Here is a 23,432-nt window from a genome sequence, read left to right on the forward strand (position 1 = left end):
CACACACACACACACACACACACACTCTCTCTCTCGATTCTATAGCAAATAGTAGCTATTGCTATTAATTTGAAGGCTGTTACCCTGAATAACTTAGATTAGGCTGAGCCTAAAGATACAAGATGAATTAAAAGCCTTTTGTTTGTGTTCTTTCTTTGCCACCAGAGGGGATTATGTAAGTAGCTTTCTGCTCATGCTGGTTCATTCTTTGCAACGAGCTTTTTACCTGAGATTGGTCATTCCTTCCATGCACTCTGGAATATCTTGCAGTTGGTTGTTGCTGAGAACCAAAGTTCCCAAGTTCTTCAGGTTGTTGATGGTTTCTGGCAAATATGTAATTTCATTCCGCTGGAGCCATAATGTATGTAGGTTTTCCATTCTAAAAAGTGTAACAGTTTGACAATTCATTACATGTAAAGTTATTAAGTGTAAAAGTAGCTAATTAATTAATTTCACAATTAATTGTGAAAATACCAGCTTAAAAAAAATAAAGTCAAAGTCATCAGGTTGGTGTATTTTTTTTTTTTTTAGTGAGGCAATTGGGGTTAAGTGACTTGCCCAGGGTCACACAGCTAGTAAGTGTTAAGTGTCTGAGGTCACATTTGAACTCAGGTCCTCCTGAATCCAAGGCCAGTGCTCTATCCACTGTGCCACCTAGCTGCCCCTCCTTTGTTTTTCAGAGGACGGATAAGGTAGAGAGGTTTTCAGCAGCAGAGTAAACAATACAACACTCTCATATCACTGTCTGACACAGTGGAAAGCAAGGTTCAGCTTTAAAAAAAAGTTGTAGTTTTAAGAATTTTATTTGCTGTACAGTATTATATGCACTATAGATTTTATGTGTTATGAAAAGTCTATATTGTCTGAAATATTTTTTATTGAGATAGTAGAAGAGGTCACAGAATTCTAAGGAATTGCAAGAAAAAGAAATGTTTTGCATGTTACCAATTTTGTTTTGCATCTTGTATTTTATGGGTTATTTCATATGTGTTAAGAAAATATGTGTTAATATGTGTTAAGAAAATCACATATTATCACAATTAATCTTTTGTTATAAAGAACTGTATGCAGAAAAGTGTGTTTTCAGTAATCTCTAGTGAAAGATTGCAGGTTTTGGTGGTCATAGGAACTTAACCCCCTATTTTCCATAGGTTCAATGTATCAATATTCACATTTTTTACTTTTGTGGCATTTTCTAAGCATGTTTCCTGCAAAAGTTGAGGAATGATTGTATAATTTTATGCATTAAGCTTTAAAAAAAATTTTACAATTGGACCAAGACTTTAGAACACTATAAATATGAGCTATTATTCCTTCCAAAGATGCACATTTTTGCCCATTCATGCCATGCACCCTCTGAAACTCCTGGCTATATGATCCCATAAGTTTGCCATAGGAGTACACCCTAGGTTTGAGGGTATATTTCCTCTCTGCTACTTACTAGAAGAATTTTGCTAAAATACAAGGTCCATAGATCACCAAAGCAATGGCAAACTTATTCTCCAGAAGAAAACCAGGAGTGGTGAGTAGAAACTGCAAAATGGCAAATTTAGTTTTGCTCATATAGAATATAAAAATTTACTAGTATTAAAAAATAGAATGAGATGTTATTAGTTTAATTGTATATTTCCTCCCAAAGTCAGGACATTGGTTGATAGCTAATTAATAATAGTAATTATTATTATCACCATACCTGTCTATAGAGTCAGGAAGTGTTTTAAGTCTGTTGCTTCCCATGTCTAGCCACTCAAGGGCAGGCATGTGTAGCACAGCAGAAGGGATTGTTGTAAACTGGTTCATACTCAGATCAAGATGAATGAGCTTCAATAGATTGCTGAGCTAAAAAGGAAAAAAAGATTTTTAGAACTAAAGAGTCTAAATGAAGACTAGTCAGAGAATTAAGGTAAGTACATCATACCTGGCACAGCCCTTCTCACTGTAGCATAAGATATAGCCGATTTAAAAACAACAAACACAACAACAACTACTGAATAGCCTGAGAATAAAAAATAAAAATAAAAAATTCATTCTTCAAAGAGAGTGCTCACTTAGTAAAGACGAATGATATCTTCCAAAATATCCACGTGTAAAGGTTTATAGTAACCAGTCTAGAGAGGCTTCCAAGATTTTAATCTGGAGAATGGGCACATTTTATTATGTTTTAAATGCATGGTAATATTTTTGTTGCCATTTTAACACCTAACATTTGATGGTTATCTAATAATAAATAGCATTTATATAGAACTTTAAAGTTTGAAAAGAACTTTCCAGATGTTATTTCATTTATTCCTCAAAAGAACTTGAATTTACGTGCTTGTGCTCTAAATTATTTAACTGAGTTTTCTTCCTCCCAAGATCTTTGATAATTTTAGCCTTTTTTTCCTTATAATCTCTATTGCTCACTTTTGGGGGTTTTTTTTGGGGGGGGTTGGTGAGGCAGCTGGGGTTAAGTGACTTGCCCAGGGTCACACAGCTAGTAAGTGTTAAGTGTCTGAGGCCAGATTTGAACTCAGGTCCTCCTGAATCCAGAGCCGGCGCTCTATCCACTGTGCCACCTAGCTGCCCCTATTGCTCACTTTTTGACTTCTTCCCCTTTGATAGGGGATTTGTCCACAGGGGCTAGACAGGAAAAATGTCTTAGCCTCTTTCCCCATGGGAATACATTTTTTTGTGGGCCTCAATCCCCTAAGGAATAGTAGTGGTCACAACTGGGTGACAGTTCCCTTTCCTTCAGGCCTGGTGTAGTCCTGCACACATCTGGCACCTGTCCCAGTTCCCCCTATTCTTAAGTTCTTTGGCTATGTGCTCCTGGCCCAGGAAGAGCACACCCCTGTCTTTGTATACTTCCTCCTCCTTCATAGGAGGGTACACAGGGTTGAAGTCTGCTATTTGTTGCCACAGAATGGTGAGGTGAGAGCAGGGGCAGGGTATACTGAAAAAGATACAGCAGTGGGAAAGAGATTGCTGAGTGTATTTCAAAGCATAAACTGGGGGCAGCTAGGTGGCGCAGTGGATAAAGCACTGGCCCTGGATTCAGGAGGACCTGAATTCAAATCCGGCCTCAGACACTTGACACTTACTAGCTGTGTGACCCTGGGCAAGTCACTTAACCCCTATTGCCCTGCAAAAAATAAAAACAAAAACAAACAAAAAAAGCATAAACTGGTGGCTCTGGTTGTTTGCCTTGCCAGAGAATAGAGCATGGTAAGGAGTGCAACAATTAAGTTTGTTCCATTGGACCTATGGAGACAGTTGTAATTGTTTTACTTCTTGCACATAATTTGCTTCTTTGGGGAATTTTTGAAAGTTAGTAAGGACTGGAAAAAATGTCCAATCCTCCATCTTGTGGGTCATGTGACCTAGAAATTAAATACTATGCATAGAAATTCAAATATTTCACATTTTGGAGGTTTGTACTCCCAAGCAGGTTACTGTGTCGAGGCAATGTTCTATAATAATTTCCTTCCCTGGTTCTGTGAGTGCTTATGGTGTCTTCTCTTTTTTAATCTAAACACAAAATTTAAGGCTTAGCATATGAGTCATTTAGAGTGGCTAACAGTGTGACAACATGTCACACACAGATCCAGGTTTAGTATTTCACCATTTGCTTCTGATCTGGCAGAGCCTAGGAATCTGTCAAGAAGGATATTGAATATGGTGTCACACTCATATATCACCTGGGAACATCCGTATTCCACCAACAATTATAAAAGAAACCATTTGACTGCCATGACATTGCTCAAGATCCACAATTACTGTCTTTGAAATGAATCATAGTTTTTTGTCTAATTAAAAACCAATTTCAATTTTATTTAATAAAAGAGACATTTCCACCAAATTCAATGGTAAAAGCTAATACCAAGCGATTATTTTTCAAGTTGCTATCTCTGTCAACATATGTGGGAAATAAAGTAGAAATAACTGGAGAATATGTCTGCTGGAAACTATATCATGCTAACCTCTTGTGGAAGGTCACAAATATCTCTGTTGACAGCGAGTTCCAGTTTCTGTAAGCTGGCACAGTTACTAAGCTCCTTGGGAACAGTCTTGATTTTGTTGTAACTGAGAATCAGCTCCTCAAGCCTTGTCAGCAGTCCTATACACATCAGACAAAATAAATGGTCATAAAATCAAGCATCCATTAATAAAATGTTATACAACATCTTAGCTGCCACTTTTTTCTTTCTATATTTTTTCTTTAATTTTTTTCATGATTAACAAAATTATATTTTCTCTTATCCCCACCTCCCCCACCCATTAAAAAAACCCCAAACTCTTGTAACAATTATGTGTAATCAAAAGAAATTCCTACATTGGCCAAGTCCAAAATTTTTTTTAAATGCTCATTGTACCCCCTGGAGGTAGGTATCATGGTGGATAATGAAATGCTTGGTTTTGTGGAAATTTGTTTTGATTTGGGGACCCTACCTTTAGGCTGAGATTAGAAAGCCTTAGGCCCTCAGGGTCTCTCCCCCTCCTCCTCAGCTTCAGCTGAGCGAAAAAGCCCCGTGGGCTATACAAGACGCCAGGTCAGACAGCTGGGGGGAAAAAAAAGCTCCCAACTCCCTCCGACCTGAGCGGAGCTATCTGAAGGATAGCCTGTGCTGAGGCATGAGGCTCGAGAGCACCGCCCCCCCCTCAGCTGCAGCTCTGGCTGGCGGATTAGCTTGGTCTGTGGGGGTGAAGGAAGCCCTGAGATTTGAGTGGAGAGAAGAAAAGGTATATATAGACCAGGAGGAGGGACTAGGAGAAGGGCTGACTAGGGGGAGATGGACTAGATAGAAAAGGAGCAAGGACGGACTAGAAAGAAGGGGGGCTAACTAGAAGAGGACAGACTAGAGGAGACTCGAGGTCGGACTAGGAGAGAGGCTGACTAGAGGGGAGCCCGGACAAGGGGCTGACAAGGTTACAGGCCTTAATACAAACCAGGGAAAGTGTAACGTGCCCTGAGGCCGGAGGCCGCTAAGGCCCTTATTGTATTCAAGAAGTTCTTCAGAGTGCTGCAGATGGGAAAGAGACCGCAGGAAAGCAGTCAGGTTGTACATTTTATTTCCCTGTATTCTTAATTTTAAATAGTATCTCATAAATAAACTCTACTTTGATTATTTAGTTAAGAGGCTTCTTAATCCTGTGCTTATCAATTTGGGAGTGGAGTAGTGTGGTGGAACTTTATAAACGGCCCACATTAAATTAACGAAGTCAGATAGCCAAAGTCAAAAGTCCCCAGTTTAGTCCTCCAGTCAGATTAGCCCCCCAAATTAGGCTAGTTAAGTCAAAAATATTTAACAGTTTGAAATGATGGTTGGTTATTGTATGGCTCAGAATTCTTAAGCTTTTCAAAAGTTTATAATGTCATTGTTATTGCATGAGTCATTCTCCTAGTTTTGTTCACTTCACATGATACTAGCTCACACAGTTGTTTTCAGATCCCTTTGAAATTGCTTAATTTTCTTCAAAAAAATGGTATTCCATTATATTCATACACCACAATTTGTTCAGCCATTCCCCAATTAATGGGCACTTCTGAGTTTTCAGTTCTTTGACATCACAAAAAGAGCTGCTATACATATTTGTGTGTATATGGGTCCTTTTCCTTTTTCTTTGATCTCTTTGGTATATAGGCCTAATAGTGGCATTGCTGGGTCAAAGACTTTGTACAATTTAATAACATTTTGGGCATAGTTCCAAATTGCTTTCCAGAATAGTTGAACTAGTTCATAGTTCTACCATCAGTGCATTAGTGTACCTATTTTCCCACAGACCTTCCAGCATTTGTCATTTTACTTTTCTGCCACTTTAGCTAATCTGACAGGTGAGAGGTAAAATCTGAGTAGTTTTAATTTATATTTTTCTAATTACTGGGGTTTTGTGACTTTTTTAGCTTGTATTTCTTCCTAAGAAAACTGACTGTTCATATAATTTGATTGCTTATCAATCAGAAGCAGTCTTTTTGTACCTTGGAAATAAGACTTTTATGGGAGAAAATTGTTGCAAAGATTTTTCTCCCTAGTTACCTGCTTCCCTTCTAATTTTAGCTTCATTGGTTTTGTTTGTAGCTACCATATTCTTCAAAGCAATCTCTGGAAAATGAATTCAAAGTTCCCATCCATTTTGTGTCCTCAAACTAGATCCTGCCCATCATTTCATTTCAGATACCTCCCCACTTTTTTAAAGTCAAGAGAATGTTAACCTGTAAGATTATTTCATACCAAGAAGTCTGCAGGTAGGGTGGTAGCCCACAACAGACATGTGATTGACCAGTTTGTTAAGGATAACTTCCTATGTTGCATTTCTGCTTTTGTGTCAACATCTTCTAAGAATCTTTTCCAAACTGTAAGATGAAATCCGTCCCTTTGTTCATTTCATTTTAATACATGAAGACTATTATAGCACAGTGTCTGCCTCATGGTAGGCAGTTAGCAAATGTCTGCTGAATTGAATTAAAATAATTAGGCTTTTTTAAAACAAAAGATTCTCATTGAACAATTCCAATAACCCTGAACTATGAGGTCCTCCTTGGCTTCATCTAGAGCAGTTGTTCTACCTTATTTAGGAAATTAATATATTACACAAAAATATGTTCATTCCGTAAGTCCTTAGACAGAAATAAGACTTGTAGCTGAAGAATCCTGACATGAAATAACAATGACTTACCAATTCCTCTAGGTATCTCTGAAATTGCATTTCGGGATAAATCCAATACAATGAGGTTCTGGAATCGCCCAATGAATTCAGGAATTTTTACTAAGCCGGTTCTATGAAGCTGCCACTCCTGCAACTGATTCAGTTTCAGTAGAGAAGACGGAAGGGTCTGAACCCAAAGAAAAAAAGAATTATAAGCATTATTATTTTATGATTTCAGTGTTACTGTTGTTTTAATTTACAGTATCCTGGTTTTCTGAAAATCAATATGGCTACAGAGGAACTATTGTGACTAAGCTGTCCAGAGTAGAAAGCAGCAGAGTTGGAATCATAAGGACAAGGTCAAATCTTGGCTCACACACCTATTAGCTTGTGACCCTGGGAAAGTCACCTAACCTCTCTCACCTTCAGTTTTCCCATGTATAAAATGGGATGATGATAGTAAAAGCATTCACATCATGGGCTTATTGGGAGAATTCAATAGGATATTTGTAAAGTGTTTTGCAGAACTCAAAAGTGCTCTATAAATGTTAGTTGTTATTGTTTGGTTTTGAAACTATTATAAATATGTCCTTTTTTCTGACTGACCCAAGCTACCTGTGTAACCTAGGACAAGTCCTTTAATTTCCCTGGGTTTTAGTATCCAAATCTGTAAAATGAGGGAAATAGCCTAAATGACCTCTGAGGACCCTTATAGCTCCAGCCAGATATATGCTCTTTGACTTTAATTCAAGGATCTGGGGTTTTCCTGGTGTAGGTACTCTCTCCACTGATGCCAGTCACAACTCCTCTATGCCTTAGTAAGTGGTCTTTGGCTGTTGCTACAGTCAAACAATCCATCCCCCTGCATCCAGTCTATAGATGATTTTTCCTGAACTTAGCTAGAATGATCATCAGATAATATAAAATATATTACAGGGTCTATACAGTAAGCCTTAACAGCTAAGTAGAGCTAGCTAGCCTCTATGGTTTTGCTGGAATAGCCTTCAAGAATACAGCATCACTACCTTTTCATGATGAGATATAAAATTCAGAATCTTCGCTAATTATTATGTTTTTATTTGGAGTTTTTTGGAGTGATTGTGTCAGGAGCTCCAAAAGGTTACTGCCTCTCCTCTGCCATCTTGGCTCCACCCATATATAATTTTTTTTAGTATTTTGCATAACTAACAAATATTAAGAAATATTCCTCCACTTTTTTTTTTTTTAGTGAGGCAATTGGGGTTAAGTGACTTACCTAGGGTCACACAGCTAGTAAGTGTCAAGCGTCTGAGGCCAGATTTGAACAAAGGTCCTCCTGAATCCAGGGCCAGTGCTCTATTCACTGCGCCACCTAGCTGCCCATCATTCCTCCACTTTCAACCCTTCAAACTCTAAACTAGAATTTAAGCTATTTTTTCTATTAACATTAGCATACTAGCACAGAATTCGTATCCTGAGAATTCATATTTAGTCATTTTGGATTGTTTACATTAACAAAAGACAAAAATACAATGGTCACAGGTATTGGAAATCCACAAGCAGTTCCCAAATCAAAATTCTATTTCTATGAATACTATTAAGAAAAATAGTATATTTGACTAGTGTAAATTTGCAATTCTCTGAAAACGACTCTTCTTTTTGTGCTCAAAGGTAGAAAAAATAAATTTAGTGATCAACTCTAAATGATTAAAAGGATAAAAATCTACCCATATGCATAAAGAAAAAACCAGACCCTACAAGAAAAATTAGATTGAACCTAATGGTAATTGAAAAAAAAAAAAGTCTGCCCATTGAAAATATCTTTCATTGGGGATTCCGGGCTTTCAAACTACTAGTCTGATTATAATTATGTATTATTTGAAGACTTAAAAAGAGGATGGACCGGGGCAGCTAGGTAGTGCAGTGGATAGAGCACCGGCCCTGGATTCAGGAGGACCTGAGTTCAAATCCGGCCTCAGATGCTTGACACTTACTAGCTGTGTGACCCTAGGCAAGTCACTTAACCCCAATTGCCTCACAAAAAAAAAAAAAAGAGGATGGACCTTGTTATTTGTTCTACTGTAGTAATTATCCCTGAGCCTTTGGAGACTATGTCCTGCATTTTCTTAGTTTACAAAGACAATAATAGATATGTAGCTTTGAGCTTGATAACCACAGTAAATTTATTGAGTATAAATTTATGGAGTCATTTATGAAATATAGATGATATCCCTTTTGATATTTCTCTTCCCATTTTGTCCGTTATGTAGTCCAACTCTGTTGCAGCAGTTATTTAGAGCCCTAATATTGCTAACTACTCTCCCATTGAGAGGCTTACAGAATTTCTTCCCCTGATCATCACCAGGAAAGAGAGTGATTTGGCCCCTACCTCTTACAACTGTTGTGAGGATCAACTAACACAACATACATAAAGTCCTTTGCAACACTTAAATGTTCTTGTTAAGTCGTTTTTCAAGTCATGTCCGACTTTCCATGACCCTATTTGAGGTTTTCTTGGCAGAGATACTGGAGTGGTTTGCCATTTCCTTCTCCAGTTCATTTTACATATGAGGAACTGAGGTAAACGGGGTTAAGTGACTTGCCCAGGGCCACATTTGAATTCACTTCTTTCTTACTCCAGTCCTGATTTTCCTAGGGCTGCCCAACTGATAGCAGTCTAGGAAGTGGGCAAGCATATACTCTACTGTATCAACTAGTTGCCCCTAAATAGCCTTTAAACAAAGAGGTATAAATAAAATTAAAACCCTTAAATATAGAAGTATAAAGTGTGATATGAAATCTGAGGGGACAGATTTCCAACAAACTGCAAAAACACAGGAATGTTTCCTAAGAAAGGTGGCATTCGAGTTGAGCTCTGAACTTCAAAGAATGCATAGGAATTGAATAGGGTGTGTAGGAATGGTAAAGAGGGAAAACAGTCCAGACAAAGGAAACAGCATGGAAACAAAGAATTTAATATATGAAAAATAGCTGGTGCAATGGATACCTCTAGTCAGGAAGACCTGATTTCATAGCCTGACCCTTTTCTGGTGGTTTGCTGGAAGCCAGGTCTTACTGTAGAGAGCCACTTTTTTGTTTGTTTGTTTGTTTTGAGAGAGCCACTTAAAAAATTTTTTTTAATTAATTATTTATTTATTTATTTTTAATTTTGGGGGGTGAGGCAATTAGGGTTTAAGTGACTTGCCCAGAGTCACATAGCTAGTAAGTACTAAGTGTCTGAGGCCATATTCGAACTCGGGTCCCCCTGAATCCAGGGCCAGTAATCTATCCACTGCGCCACCTAGCTGCCCACTTGTTAAAATTTTAATATGAGCATTTACACCTTGGAAATTGTCAAATGCTACAAATAAAGACTTGATTTATTGTTTTGTTGATTGTCTGAACTTAAAGTAATGGACAAAATGTTAATATTACAGATTAAATTTAAAAAAAATTTGTGTGTTCTTTTTGCAGATTAAATTTAAAAGTATGGCCTATGTATAGCTAGTTGTTAAACATTTATAAGTATATGTTTGCCCACTTTTTAGGCTGCTATCAATTGTGCAGCCCTAGGAAAATCATATAACTTCTCTAGATCTCATTTTCATCATCTATAAAGTGAAGGGTTTGGAAAAAATGACTTACATGGTCCCTTTAAGCTCTAAATGTGATCTTGTCAACCTAATGAAAAATTGTTTTCCCTTTATCTTTTTATTCCCATTTAGTGGGGTTTTCATGTGGAGGGTATTGTACCCTGATCAGGATTTTGGTGAATGTTTTGTTGGTAGAAACTTTTGTTCCTATACCTTATTAAATGAGAAAGGTGAAAACTAGAATAAAAATCTCATAGTTAAATTATTACTGCTAAATTTGACCAAAATGGACAAAGCTAATGTAAATGTTGAGGAGTGAGTTAATATTGTAGAGAAAAATATTTTTTAGAAGAATTTGGTATGTCACCTCAGTTGTTTGTGTGGTTCACATTCAGGTGGTATTTTGTTTTAAATTTCAACTTCTACATTTTACAGGCTTTCGGAATTACTATCTTGGCAGAATGCTATAAACTGAACACAATACTCTATAAGCTCTATAAAGAAAACACAAATAGAAAGTTGAAAGTAACTTCTCCTGATTACCTTCCATTCTTCTTTTTCTATCTTTAAAATGACCCTTCCATCTTCCCTGATGACTTTTTCCTTCAGCTTGGTTAAGCTTACTCTTTCTTCCCAGATTCGCACTAGCCTAGAAAACCAAGAATTCATTTTAGTGAAGAATATGGGAAGCATTTAAATTTCCACATTGAAAACTCAAAAGAAATAACATTTTGACCAAAGGTAATACTGAAAATTGGAAAAGCTCTCATTTTTCAAGGACCTTAAGCTTCAAATATCCTTTATTTAAGGGGCTGAAATATGTAACTGCTATGATTCTTAATTTTCCCATTAGGCTAAGATAGTACAATCATCTGGTGGATCTGGGGTAAATGCTATGGTTGTGATAGTTTCCATTTATAAAAGTCTAGTAACAAACTTAAGTCTCTAGTAGCTGTCTAGGTTTCTTTATAGAAGCATGGAACTGGGGAAAGATCATGGCTTTGGAGTCCAGAGGACCAGATTTCAAATACTGCCACTGACACATGCTACCTATGTGACTATAGGCAACTCACTTTGCCTTTTGGACCTCTGTTTCCTCAACTGTAAAATGAGGGGGTTGGAATAGATGACCTCTGACATCCCTTAGAACTCTAGATCTATGGTTTTCTATCACTTTTTTTTTGACAGTGATAAGATTGATAATAAGGAGAATGTCAGAGACATAGTATACCTGGCATAGTTTGGCAATAGCAAGCTAATCTTATGCAAAATCCTTATGGAGAAGATGGAGAATGGTGGGTACAGTTAGGTGGATTCAGAACCGGTTGAATGACTGGACCCAAATAGTACTGATGAATGGATTGCCATTGATCTGAATAGGATATCTCTAACAGAGGTCTAAAGGGCTCTATCCTTGGCCAAAAATAATTTTATTAATAAGTTAGATGAAGGTACATATTTTTAGATGACATGAAGCTGGAAAGAGTAGCTATTATTTTTAATGACTATATCAGGATTAGACTAAGTAGCATGAAAGTCCAAATACAATGAGATAAAATTTAATAGAACTGAATGAAAAATGTTCTTATTGGATACAAAAAAAATCAGCTATATAGATACAGTATATGGAAGACTATAGAAATATGGCAACTAAAACCCCTACCTTACACTATGGAAAAAACATTTATGAAAATTATTATGTCAAGAATTGATATAGACTAAAAATATTTTTTTCCCATTAGAATAGTTGGCTGGGGGCGGCTAGGTGGCACACTGGATAAAGCACCGGCCCTGGATTCAGGAGTACCTGAGTTCAAATCCAGCCTCAGATACTTGACACTTACTAGCTGTGTGACCCTGGGCAAGTCACTTAACCCCCATTGCCCCACAAAAACAAAACAAAACAAAACAAAAAAGAATAGTTGGCTGGTCATTGCCTTTTGTTCTTGAAGGACCAAAATGACATCACTATGTTAGAGTCAAATTACAATGTGTCTGGCTGTGGCTGATCAGACCAATATGACCTCGAAATGCTCTACCACAGGCAGCGAGGTGGCACAGTAGATAGAGCACTGGCCCTGAAGTTGGGAGGATTAGAGTCCAAATCTGACCTCAGACCCTTACTACTGTATGACCCTGGGCAAGTCACTTAACCCCAATTACCGTAAACATCCAGGACCATCTCCAATTATCCTGATTTATATCTTGCCACTGGACCCAGAGGGCTCTGTAGGAGAGTGTGAGGTTGGTGACTTTGCATAGCCCTTCCTCACTTAAATCCAATTCACTACAAGTCATGACTTCCTTCCGATGTCATGGTCCTCTTCTGGTCCATTAAAATATAAACTCCTTGAGGAAAGCCATTTGAAAAAACACTATTCTTTGTATTCTCCAGTACTCAGTACACTTCCTAACACATAGTAAATGTTGAATAAATGATTATTGGTCAACTTTTTAAAAGGTTTAGATAAATTCATGGAAAATAGATACAGAATTAGGAATGTTTTGGTAATATATCCCTAACTTTCCTTTAAGATACAATTTAAGTATAATTTTATCTTATTGTTACTTTTTGTTTTTATATCACATTCATTTTCAAAAATAGTCTCCTCCAGCACCCCAAACCAATTCAGCAAAACTAACCTAATATCAGCCATATCTAATAGTATGTGTAATATCCATAATCCCACACCTGCCCTTACCCCCTCTCCCCAATCTCCACCTCCACAAAGAAGGATGGGAGGTACATTTTCTCATCTCTTCTTTGGGGCTAAGATTTGTCATTAAAATCATATAACATTCTTTTTTTCTTTTTATGCTCAACCATCAGCAATAAATGTCCCTCCAATTATTTAAATCATTCTTTATCTCTTTAAAAAGTGTTTTTAAATTGTATTTGTGTCTTGAGTGTGCTTTAAAAAAAATTTTTTTAAGTGAGGCAATTGGGGTTAAGTGACTTGCCCAGGGTCACACAGCTAGTAAGTGTTAAGTGTCTGAGGCTGGATTTGAACTCAGGTACTCCTGACTCCAGGGCTGGTGCTCTATCTACTGCGCCACCTAGCTGCCCCCTTAAAAAAAATTTTTTTTTGAGTGTGCTTTTGTAGACTAATATTTTATGTATTTTGGAGTTATTTTGAATGGGACTTTCCTTTCTTTATCCTTCACCTTTCAAGGCTGATATCAATAAGAACCATACTTTTCCAGAAACCATTACTTGGTTCCATTCTCAGAGACAAAATAGTGGGTTTGAACTAATGTTGAGATTCTTATGTCATTATGAATTAGAATTGTTTGTGTATTATGGAGGATCTCTTGAACTAAAATCATATTCTGAGGCTTTATTTTGCATGACCTTGACTTCTCAAAGGCTATGCTAGCAAAGACCAGCTCTTACAGATCCTACCAAGCTGGAAAAGCCTGGGAATAAGCTGTATGTTGCCTGATGAGAAGCCTAGCTAAACTCAGAGAGGCTCAGTAATGCACTGGCAGCAAGGCAATTCATTTTCTGGTCCTGGACATCTCAAAGATAATCTGAAAAGTTATATAGAGATTGTGAACTTTGCCAATGGAGAGTACACCTACTTTCAATGAAATTACAGATCTCTGAAGTGTTTAAACTTGAGAACCTATGAATAGATTTCAGGGTTGTCTGTGAACTTGTAGTTTTTGATGTTTTTACAACTGTATTTCAATACAATAGGTGTTGTTTATAGGCCTGTGTATTTTATTTTGTTCACTTAAAAATATTATTTAAAGAAGTGATCAGTAGGTTTCAGCAGACTGTCAAAGGGAACTATGATACAAAGCAGGTTAAGAACTCCTGCTTTAGGAATGTCAGAGGCTATACCCTTCTTGATCAATCCACACCTGTAATATTGTGTCAAGTTTTCAAAGTCACAGTTTAGGAAGGACACTGAAAAATGAGAAAGAGTACCAAGGAGAATGACCAGAATGGTAAGGAAACTAGAAACCATGTCATGAGAACCATCTGAAAAAAATCCCTAAGAATATTTACTCTAGAAAAGAGGATTCTCTACTTTAGCCAAATTAGATTATATTTTCCCCAAATAGCCTCTCTATACTCTGTACCTCACAGGGTTGTTGTGAGGACCAAATGAGATAATATGAAAAGTACGTTTCAAACCTTGAAATGCTATATAAAGGCTCCTTCTCCTTTCTCCTTCCCATTATCTTCGTCCTCCTCTTTCTCTTCCTCCTTTCCCTCCCCTCCTCCTCTTCCTTCTTCTTACCATTATCATTATTATCCTAAGCCTTGAACATCTTACTTCCTACTTATCACCTGAATTCTTGACCTTTTAAAAGGTAAACTTAAATTCTAATTCCTCCAAGAAATCAAACTGACCCCTGGGCACTTTATTATGGCATTTTCTGTGTAGAAAAATGAAAGGTCTAGTAGCTGGCCTAAGAGGTAAACTAACAGCAGCTTTTAGCTCTTTGGGAAGGCACCAAGCGGCTCAATGGCTAAGAAGAGTCAGACAGGAAAAATATCATCACTGAAGACTCCTTGTCCTTTGACTTTGTCTAGAAAGGCTCCCAAGATATTGTCAAGCACAGTTAAGGACATGAATGCTTTTTGTTCCCAAGGATATCAGAGCATGAGGCTTATTAATAACCATTTTTAAATTTTGGGGTTTTTGTTTTTTTTTTGCGGGGCAGTTGGAGTTAAGTGACTTGCCCAGGGTCACACAGCTAGTAAGTGTCAAGTGTCTGAAGTTGGATTTGAACTCAGGTACTCCTGAATCCAGGGCCGGTGCTTTATCCACTGAGCCACCTAGCTGCCCCCAATAACCATTTCTTGGAACCTACTTTTGCTGAAATTCTTTTTCTCGCTTCAGGTCTTCAGCTTGCTTCTTGATCCTGGTTTCCCATACTTCCTTTGCAGCAAGGACAGCCCCCATATGAACAGCAGTTTCTGTCATGGTTCTTTCACATGTGGGAAGGGGTCATCAATTTCATCAAGGACTGAAAAGCTGTATTACAGATTCCATCTCCCAACAGACCTAATTGTACTGGAGAAAGTGGCAGGAAGAAATGAATGAATGAGACAGCATTGATTAAGTGCTTACTATGTGTCAAACACTGTGCGAAGTGCTGAGGGGATATAAATAGAAATGCAAGGCAGTCCCTGTTCTCAAGGAGCTAAGCTTCCATTAGGAAGAGACAACACATAGAGGAGGTTTCAATTACAGGGTGGACAGACAGACCTAGTGGTCCTTAGTCTAAGAGTGACTCACATTTTTATCATTCTCTAGGGTTTGCCAAATGCTTTTCTCATTATTACTCTGTAATATAAGTAGTACTATCAGAACTTTCATCCTCATTTCAGATGAGGAAACTGAGGCTTAGAGAGGTTCCTAACACATAATCTTTCTCTTTAACTGTTTCTTAACTTTGTACAGGTAGTTCCTAATTAGTGTGAATAATGAAGCCCCTAAACTGGTTGCATTATTCAAATTGGTATAGCATGTTTCTGTGGAATTGATTACCATATTTTACATAATTATAACTTGGTATAGTTTGCATTTGAATACATGAGACCATTTTGGGGGACTTTGTTATATGTAGCTGCAAATCTATATATTTGTACAACTGTAAGGCAAAGTCCCTTTCAGATTTTGAGTGGCCATGTTTGCATATGAAGTACTCAGGAAACAGGGTTGAGCATTTGGTAGGTGCAGTGGCCTGGCCCTCCAAAAGTGGACCCATTGGTTGCCTATTTCTCTTACCCACTTAATTATGTGGATATACAAGAGATTCAGACACTACAAAACTCAAGAACAGTTGGTGAAAGGAGAGAGAGCCTTGTACTTGGGGCCTGCATCCTGTTGCTCAAGAGGTGACAAGACATAGAGTAGAGACCTCAGATCCACAGGACTGAGGGAGCTCCTGCTGGTCCAAGACTAAGGGAGTGTAGATATTTCTTTTTTTTAAAGTATTTTATTATTTTCCAGTTCCATATAAGGATAGTTTTCAACATTTGTTTTCATAGGATTTTTAGTTCCAAAATTTTCTCCCACCCTCCCTTCCCTCCTTCCTCTCCAAGATGGAAAGCAGTCTGATATAGGTTATGTATATACAATCACATTAAACACATTTCTACATTAGTCATCTTGTGAAAGAAGAATCAGAGTGAGTGTAGATATTTCTAAAAAATCACAGTGGTACTGAATGCCAGGATTTCAGATGAGCTCTAAGTTGGAGACAAATTACCAAGTAATGACCAAGCAACAGGGAGGGCCCCATGCCCAACTCAGCAAAGACTGTCCCCAACATAGAAAGCCAAGGAGACATGCACAAGAAAATGCTGTCCAGGGTCCTGCAGTATATAAGACATAAGTTGCCCTTCTTTTTAATTATAGTAATTCCGTTTATCTTCTCAGTCTATGATTGATTAACTTTTGTTTTTGTTTTTGTTTTTATTTGGGTTTTTTTTTTTTTTTGGCGGGGCAATGGGGGTTAAGTGACTTGCCCAGGGTCACACAGCTAGTAATTGTCAAGTGTCTGAGGCCGGATTTGAACTCAGGTACTCCTGAATCCAGAGCCGGCGCTCTATCCACTGTGCCACCTAGCCACCCCTTGATTAACTTTTAAAAAAACAATTTACTTAATTCAGATATGGATATTACAGTGAGGTTTTGATTATTATCAAATGAAGTGCAAAATCTGTTTGAAGTTCATTATTGAAAGGAGAAAGGAAACCATCAGTCAATGAACATATTTCTGAGTGAAAAAACAGTGAGATATAATGAAAGTAACACAATGGAAAATTTTTAACATTTCTCCATTTTATTATTATTTTCTGGCTTCATTTGATATGTGCCTTCTGCTATAACCAGAGGGAACATTAACAGAATGAATCAAAACAAAACAATATGTACAATTAAACCCACTTTAAAAAACACTACAGGGGCAGCTGGGTGGCGAAGTAGATGGAGCACTGGCCCTGGAGTCAGGAGTACCTGATTTCAAATCCGGCCTCAGACACTCAACACTTACTAGCTGTGTGACCCTGGGCAAGTCACTTAACCCCAATTGCCTCACTAAAACACACACACACACACACACACACACACACACACACACACACATACAAACAGTACAAAATGGATATCAGGGAATATTGCCCTGATATTCTAGAAGCAAAGGTAAAATAGAAAGTTGAAAGAATCCATATTATCACCTCCTGTAAGAGATCCCAAAAGGAAAACTTCCAGGAATATTATAGCAAATTCCAGAGATCCCAGGTCAAGGAGAAAATATTGCAAGCAGCTAGAAAAAAGGAATTCAAATACTGTGGAGCTACAGTAAGGATAAAACAAGATCTAGCAGCATCTACATTAAAGGACTGGAGGGCATAGAATATGATGTTATAGAGGGCAAAGGAACTGGGACTACAGCCAAAAATCACCTACCCAGCAAAACTGCGTATAATCTTTCAGAGGAAAAAATGGGACTTCAATGAAAAAGAGGACTCTCAGGCATTTGTGATGAAAAGACCTGAACTGAATAGAAAATTTGACTTTCAAATACAAGACCCTAAAGAAGCATAAAAAGGTAAACAAGAAAAAGAAATCATGAGGAATATTAAAAGATTAAACTGTTTACATTCCTACATGGGAAGATAATACTTCTAACTCATAAGATCTTTCTCAGTATTAGGGCAGCTTAAAGGAATATACTTAGAGGGCACAGGTATGAATGGAATTATGAACTGATGCTGAGAGGAACAGAATCAGGAGAACATTGTACACAGTAACAGTAACATTATGTGATGAACAATGGTGATAGACTTGGCTCTTTTTAGCAATGCAATGGTCCAAAACAATTTGAAAGTATTTCATGATAGAAAATGTTCTCAACATCCAGAAAAAAAAGAACTGTGGTTTATGAATGCAGATTGAACCATACTGTTTCTACTTTTGGAATGTTCTTTTTCCTTCTTTTTTGAAGTTTTCCCCTTGTGCTCTGATTCTTTTTTCACAATATGACTAATGCGGAAATATGTTTAATATGATTGCACATATATAACCTATATTAGATTGCTTTCTGTCTTGGGGGAAGGGAGGGTAGGAGAAAAATTTGGAACTAAAAATCATATGAAAACAAATGTTGAAAAATATCTTTATTTATAAGTGGAAAATAATAAAATACTAAATAAGAAGGAAAAAACACCACAAAATGGAAAAGGAAATTGCCAAGTAAAGAAGAAACATTAAGGAATAAGGAATAGGAATAGAGAAATATAAAAAGACTGGTATTAAGAGGTATGGTGGCAAAAACAAGGCCAAAACAACACTCGACATAAATGACTACAATGAAAGAAAGGCAAACAACAGTAAAAATGAAAAGACCTCAGGTACAATATAACAGATGATGTTCATGACAAAAATGATTCAAGTTAAAGCATTGTGTGAGATTAAAATTGGATATTAGATAATAAATCTACCCTACTTAACCTTTCCCTTAATTTATATCCCAGACTAGTAAATGGAAGAAGCTTCTGGTTTTCTAGATAGACCTTTTATTTTATGGTAGTCACAAGGTGATGTTGATTAGAAGGATAGGAAAGTAGAAATACAACACAAATCGTCTTAAGTCTAGGCTTAGTCTATATTCTGTATAAAACTCACCAAAAGCGGAAGGCCACCTTTGGGGCGAGAGACTGAGTCAAGCGCGTGCTGTTAACCAAGAGCCAGGCCGAGTCAAACTCCAGTCCGCGTCTGTCTGTGCAGCGCAGCCAGGAGACCAGCAGAGCAGGAAAAAAGGCCCCACTTCCGTTCTCTCCTTGCCTTTTAAGTTCACACCCCGGAAGTCGAGTGCTCAGCAGGCAATCTGGCCTGCGTCGCAGGCGGACTGGTGTGCGTAGCTCATGCTGTTGGTCTCCTCCCCAAAAGGGTGGTCCTAAAAAAAAACTGGTGTCTCTCCATTATCTAACCGACTGTTAAAACTTTTTACCACAATTGTCATTCCTTTTTTAAACAAAAGGCAAGCTACAAAATGATTCAATGGAAAATTCCAGTTCATATGTCTTTACAAGATTCTCTGATTCTTCATATTCATATTATCTTAAGCTATAATAGTATTCCATCATATTCATGTACCAGAATTTGTTTAGCCATTTCTTAGTCAATGTATACCAGCTTCATTTCTGGGTTTTTGTTGCCACAAAAAATATGCCTGTGATTATTTTGTTATATATGGGACTTTTCCAACAATCTTTTTATCTCCTTGGGGCATATGACTAGCAGTGAATTCCTTGGGTCAAAGGGTATAGACATTTTAGTCACCTTATAATTCTAAATTGTTTTCCAGAAAACCACTTCACCAGCAGAATATCAGTATGCCTGTCTTCCCACAGTCCTTCCAACATTCACTACTTTTGTCTTTTGTCATGTTGGTCAATTTGCTGGGTATGGGCTTTAGTTTGCGTTTCTATTGTTATTTGTGATTTGGAGCAATATTTCGAATGCTTGCAAATAGTTTATAAATCTTCTTTTGAGAACTATTTATTCATATCATTTGATTATCTACTGGGGAATGACTCTTGTTCTTATATACTTGTGTTAATTCTCTTTATATCCTGGATATCAGACTTTTATTAGAGATATTTGATGAAAGATTTCTTCCTAAATCAATTGTTTCCCTAATTCTAACTGTTCTGATTTTGTTCATGCAAAACCTTTTAATTTCATGTTCTAAAAATTATCTGTTTCATCTTTTGTGTTATCCTTTGCCTCAGGCAACTTTCTTCACCAAGAGTTGCATATGTCAGTGGTCTGGACAAGAAAAAAAACCACTCATTTACAAAGGGTCAGATTGTCAGCTTGATCTTGCTACAGCTTAGGAATCTTTTAGGATGTGTGTTGGAGAAAGCTGGCTGACGTGTCTTTAATAGCATTGGTCTCATTGAAACTTAATTTCAAGCTTTCTTTGACATGTCAGTTTTTCTAAGTTGGATGTCTTCAATTGTTAATTAGTGAAATGTGTTCTTGTTAATCGTGCTATCATTATTAAGATATATCCATATTGCTTAACAGTGGATATAGAGGTGACCCTGGGTTCAAAGATGATGGGTGGGGTGCTGAACTGTCATTAAAGGATCAATGCCTTTTAAGGTACTTTGTGTTCAGAGAAGCTCATCACAAGAAAGCTGTCACCCAAGTGATCAAGTTTTTTCTCCACAACAACTCATGAAACCACAAGGTATGAAGGGGTTGTGACACGTATGGGTTGGAATGAGCCCCAAATGAATGAAATTGCAAGTCCTTCTAGTATTTACCAAGAATTCCTCCTTTTCTATTATTTTCCTCAAGCATCCCAACCCCAGACTGATCTGAGCTAGTAGCTGGAAATGGAGATATATATTATCTTCAATCAATAAATCAGCAAGAAGTTATTAAATACCTATTATATGATAAGCACAGGGGATTCAATTTTTTTTTTTAGTGAGGCAGTTGGGGTTAAGTGACTTGCCTAGGGTCACACAGCTAGTAAGTGTTAAGTGTCTAAGGCCAGATTTGAACTCAGGTCCTCCTGACTCCAGGGCCAGTGCTCTATCCACTGTGCCCCCTAGCCACCCCCGGATTCAATTTTTTTAATGGAAGTCTCTGTCTTCAAAGAACTCATATACTATGGAGATAAGTATTATATGCAAAGTAGATACAAAATAAATATGAAGTGGAGCAATCAGGAAAGGCCCCATGTAGAAGATGGCACTTGGGCTAAACTTTTCAATGTTATAATTTGATGCTTTGAGATACATATTTTATATATGCTTAAATGTGTACATATTGTCTCCCTAGAGAATATCTGCCTTGTCAGTGCAGGGGACATCTTGTTTTTGTCATTTTATCACCATTGTTTGTACAAGACCTGGTACAAAGGTGCATAAATGCTTGTGATTGATATTTTGGTAGACTCATAATCTCGTTGGTGGGGCTACTCCCTCTGCAGGTACAAATCACAACTCCTTCCTTTTGTGAGTCATATCTACTTTCAGAATTTGACATCTCCCATCTCCAGGCCTTTGCACAGGCTGTCCTCTATGCCTGGAATGCTTCTTACACTGACACATACATGAAGCCTTTCTTGGTTCTCTCCCCTTCCTTCCTAATTAACAAATTCTCCCTCGTGAAGTTACTTTCTATTATTTCGTATATACCTCTGTACATGTTTTCCCTCTCCCCTCCATCTAAGCTCTTTAAGGGCAGAGATTAATTTGGGGGGTTTGTATGTGCCTTATACACAATGAGCACTTAGTGGATAAATGTTGACTTTAATATAAAAATCACCTGCTCCTTTGGCCTCTGAGGAGTCTGGAACATTTAGAAGCATACGGTCTCGGGTAATTTCAAAAGTTGTAATCTGTGCTAGAGAGAAAACTGGGTATTATTAAAGCAGGAGTGGGTAGAGTACCTATGAGAGGCACATATCCTGCAAAATATAAGGGAAATAAAGTCTTTCTACCCTATGTTATCACAACAGGCACGCAGGAGTATAGCAATGACATGCCAGGGTTAGCAGGTTTGGAAAGCATTCAAAACTAAAAAGAAACAAATATTTAAAAAAATCAAACAAATCAGTCCTGAAAGAAATTCGTCTTTGCCTTCTATGCAATCAGTCTGTTTTCTAGAAGAGCACAATTAAATGGGTCACTCTGACCTCTCAAAAGATAGGTTTTATACTCAGTTCCCAAACTGGGTTCCTTTGTCCAGGCAAGCACAGACACAGGTGACTGAATCCTCAGCAGCAAACATTTGTAAGTGAGATCAAGGGGGAGAAGAACTCAGAAAAACTTACCAGAATTGGCAGTGTTTCCAAACTCATTGATTGCTCAGTGAGGGAGAGGTTACAGATGGGTTTTGCCAGTGTCACTCCAAGCAATTCAGATCCTCAGCCACGCTGTGACCCAGAGGAATGTCATGTCAGCCCAGTGCTAATTTTAAACCATGACAGAGCTAGGAATAGCAGGAATCACATGGGACTTGTGTGCAAAGCGCTTGGAGAGTTCATGTTGAAAGTTTTCCCACTTATCAGGACCCATGTGCAAAGAGAGTTTAGGAGACCGACAGAAAGCAGTGAGTCTCTCCCCATGATAAACACTTGTGTCACATAAATAGAAAGGCCTGCCAAGTCCTTGAGCCACAAGAGTGAATATCACAGGCACAAGGACTTCAGAACAATACCGAAATGAAGACCTAGGAGTGTGAAGAGGAGCCTCTCACATTGCTGAATTTGTCATCTGGAATCGGGGTCTTTGGCAGAGGGGTGATCTGTAGCACACATATAAAACCCCCATCCCACAAGGCCACATGGCATCCACAAAACTGAGTATGGGCCGAACCAGATAAAAATCTAGTTGGGAAATGTTTAAAAAGAGAAATAAAAATACAACATAGATAATATTAATTTGTAGTTTTCTAAGTTAATATGTAGCCCCCAGGGATCTATTTCTATTTGAGTTTGATGCCGCTGTTCTACAGCATGACCTGTTTGGTTGAGGTAGGCTGAGGACACAAGATATGAAAATTGAGGAGAAGGAGAAACAGGGAGGTTTGAAGGGGAAGGCCTGGAGGTGGAGAGGACTGTGAACTAGGTACTGAACTCATTGAGGAAGGACAAGAGAGGTGCACAGGTGATAGCAACAAGGATCCAGATAGGATGGTGGGAATTTTAAAAGAAGAGATATCGTCGGTGAGTAAGAGCGACAGACGGAGGGTCTAATAGTAAGGAGTGAGGAATATACCCACTCCTCTTCCTTCTTCTCCTAGAGGTGGCCAGGTGGCACAGTGGGTAGCACGCTGGATATGGAGTCGGGTCCAATTCAAATTCATCCTCAGGCACTTACTCGATTTGTGACCCTTGGGCAAGTCACTTAACCTGTCTGTCTCAGTTTCTTCAGCTCTGTTTGTTTGTTTGTTTTTTTAAGTGAGTCAACTGGGGTTAAGTGACTTGCCCAGGGTCACAGAGCTAGTAAGTGTTAAGTGTCTGAAGCCGAATTTGAACTCAGATACTCCTGACTCCAGGGCCGGTGCTCCATCCACTGTGCCACCTAGCTGCCCCAGTTTCTTCAGCTCTGAAACAGGGACAAGGTGGTTGTGAGGATCAAATGAGATAATATTTGTCAAGCCCTTATCTCAGTTCCTGGCACTCAATAAATGCTTGTCCACCCCCTCCCCCTTCCTTATGGCCTCATGATTGAAGGGGTGTGAGAGA

At 38.0% G+C, this 23,432-nt stretch overlaps 1 protein-coding gene across 4 annotated transcripts in view; it reads right to left on the bottom strand.

Annotated features, from left to right (window-relative positions):
- LRRC39 (leucine rich repeat containing 39) overlaps positions 1 to 22,150 on the bottom strand; it is a 37,117-nt gene extending 14,967 nt beyond the window's left edge. The window contains exons 1-8 of one of the 4 annotated variants that reach the window (XM_044000539.1): positions 22,017 to 22,150; positions 21,509 to 21,581; positions 15,024 to 15,226; positions 10,740 to 10,845; positions 6,655 to 6,811; positions 3,960 to 4,096; positions 1,694 to 1,839; positions 227 to 379 (exon numbers count right to left, since the gene is read on the bottom strand). In XM_044000539.1, the coding sequence (XP_043856474.1) occupies positions 227 to 379; positions 1,694 to 1,839; positions 3,960 to 4,096; positions 6,655 to 6,811; positions 10,740 to 10,845; positions 15,024 to 15,136 (812 nt within the window). In that variant the 5' untranslated portion in view covers positions 15,137 to 15,226; positions 21,509 to 21,581; positions 22,017 to 22,150. Of the gene's footprint in view, positions 1 to 226; positions 380 to 1,693; positions 1,840 to 3,959; positions 4,097 to 6,654; positions 6,812 to 10,739; positions 10,846 to 15,023; positions 15,227 to 18,847; positions 18,908 to 21,508; positions 21,587 to 22,016 lie in introns of those variants that run through there. The other 3 variants (XM_044000537.1, XM_044000538.1, XM_044000540.1) reach the window with 3 other exon arrangements.
- Between the last annotated feature and the right edge of the window lie 1,282 nt (positions 22,151 to 23,432).

Source organism: Dromiciops gliroides, chromosome 4 (genome assembly GCF_019393635.1).
Source record: "Dromiciops gliroides isolate mDroGli1 chromosome 4, mDroGli1.pri, whole genome shotgun sequence".
NCBI lineage: Eukaryota > Metazoa > Chordata > Mammalia > Microbiotheria > Microbiotheriidae > Dromiciops > Dromiciops gliroides.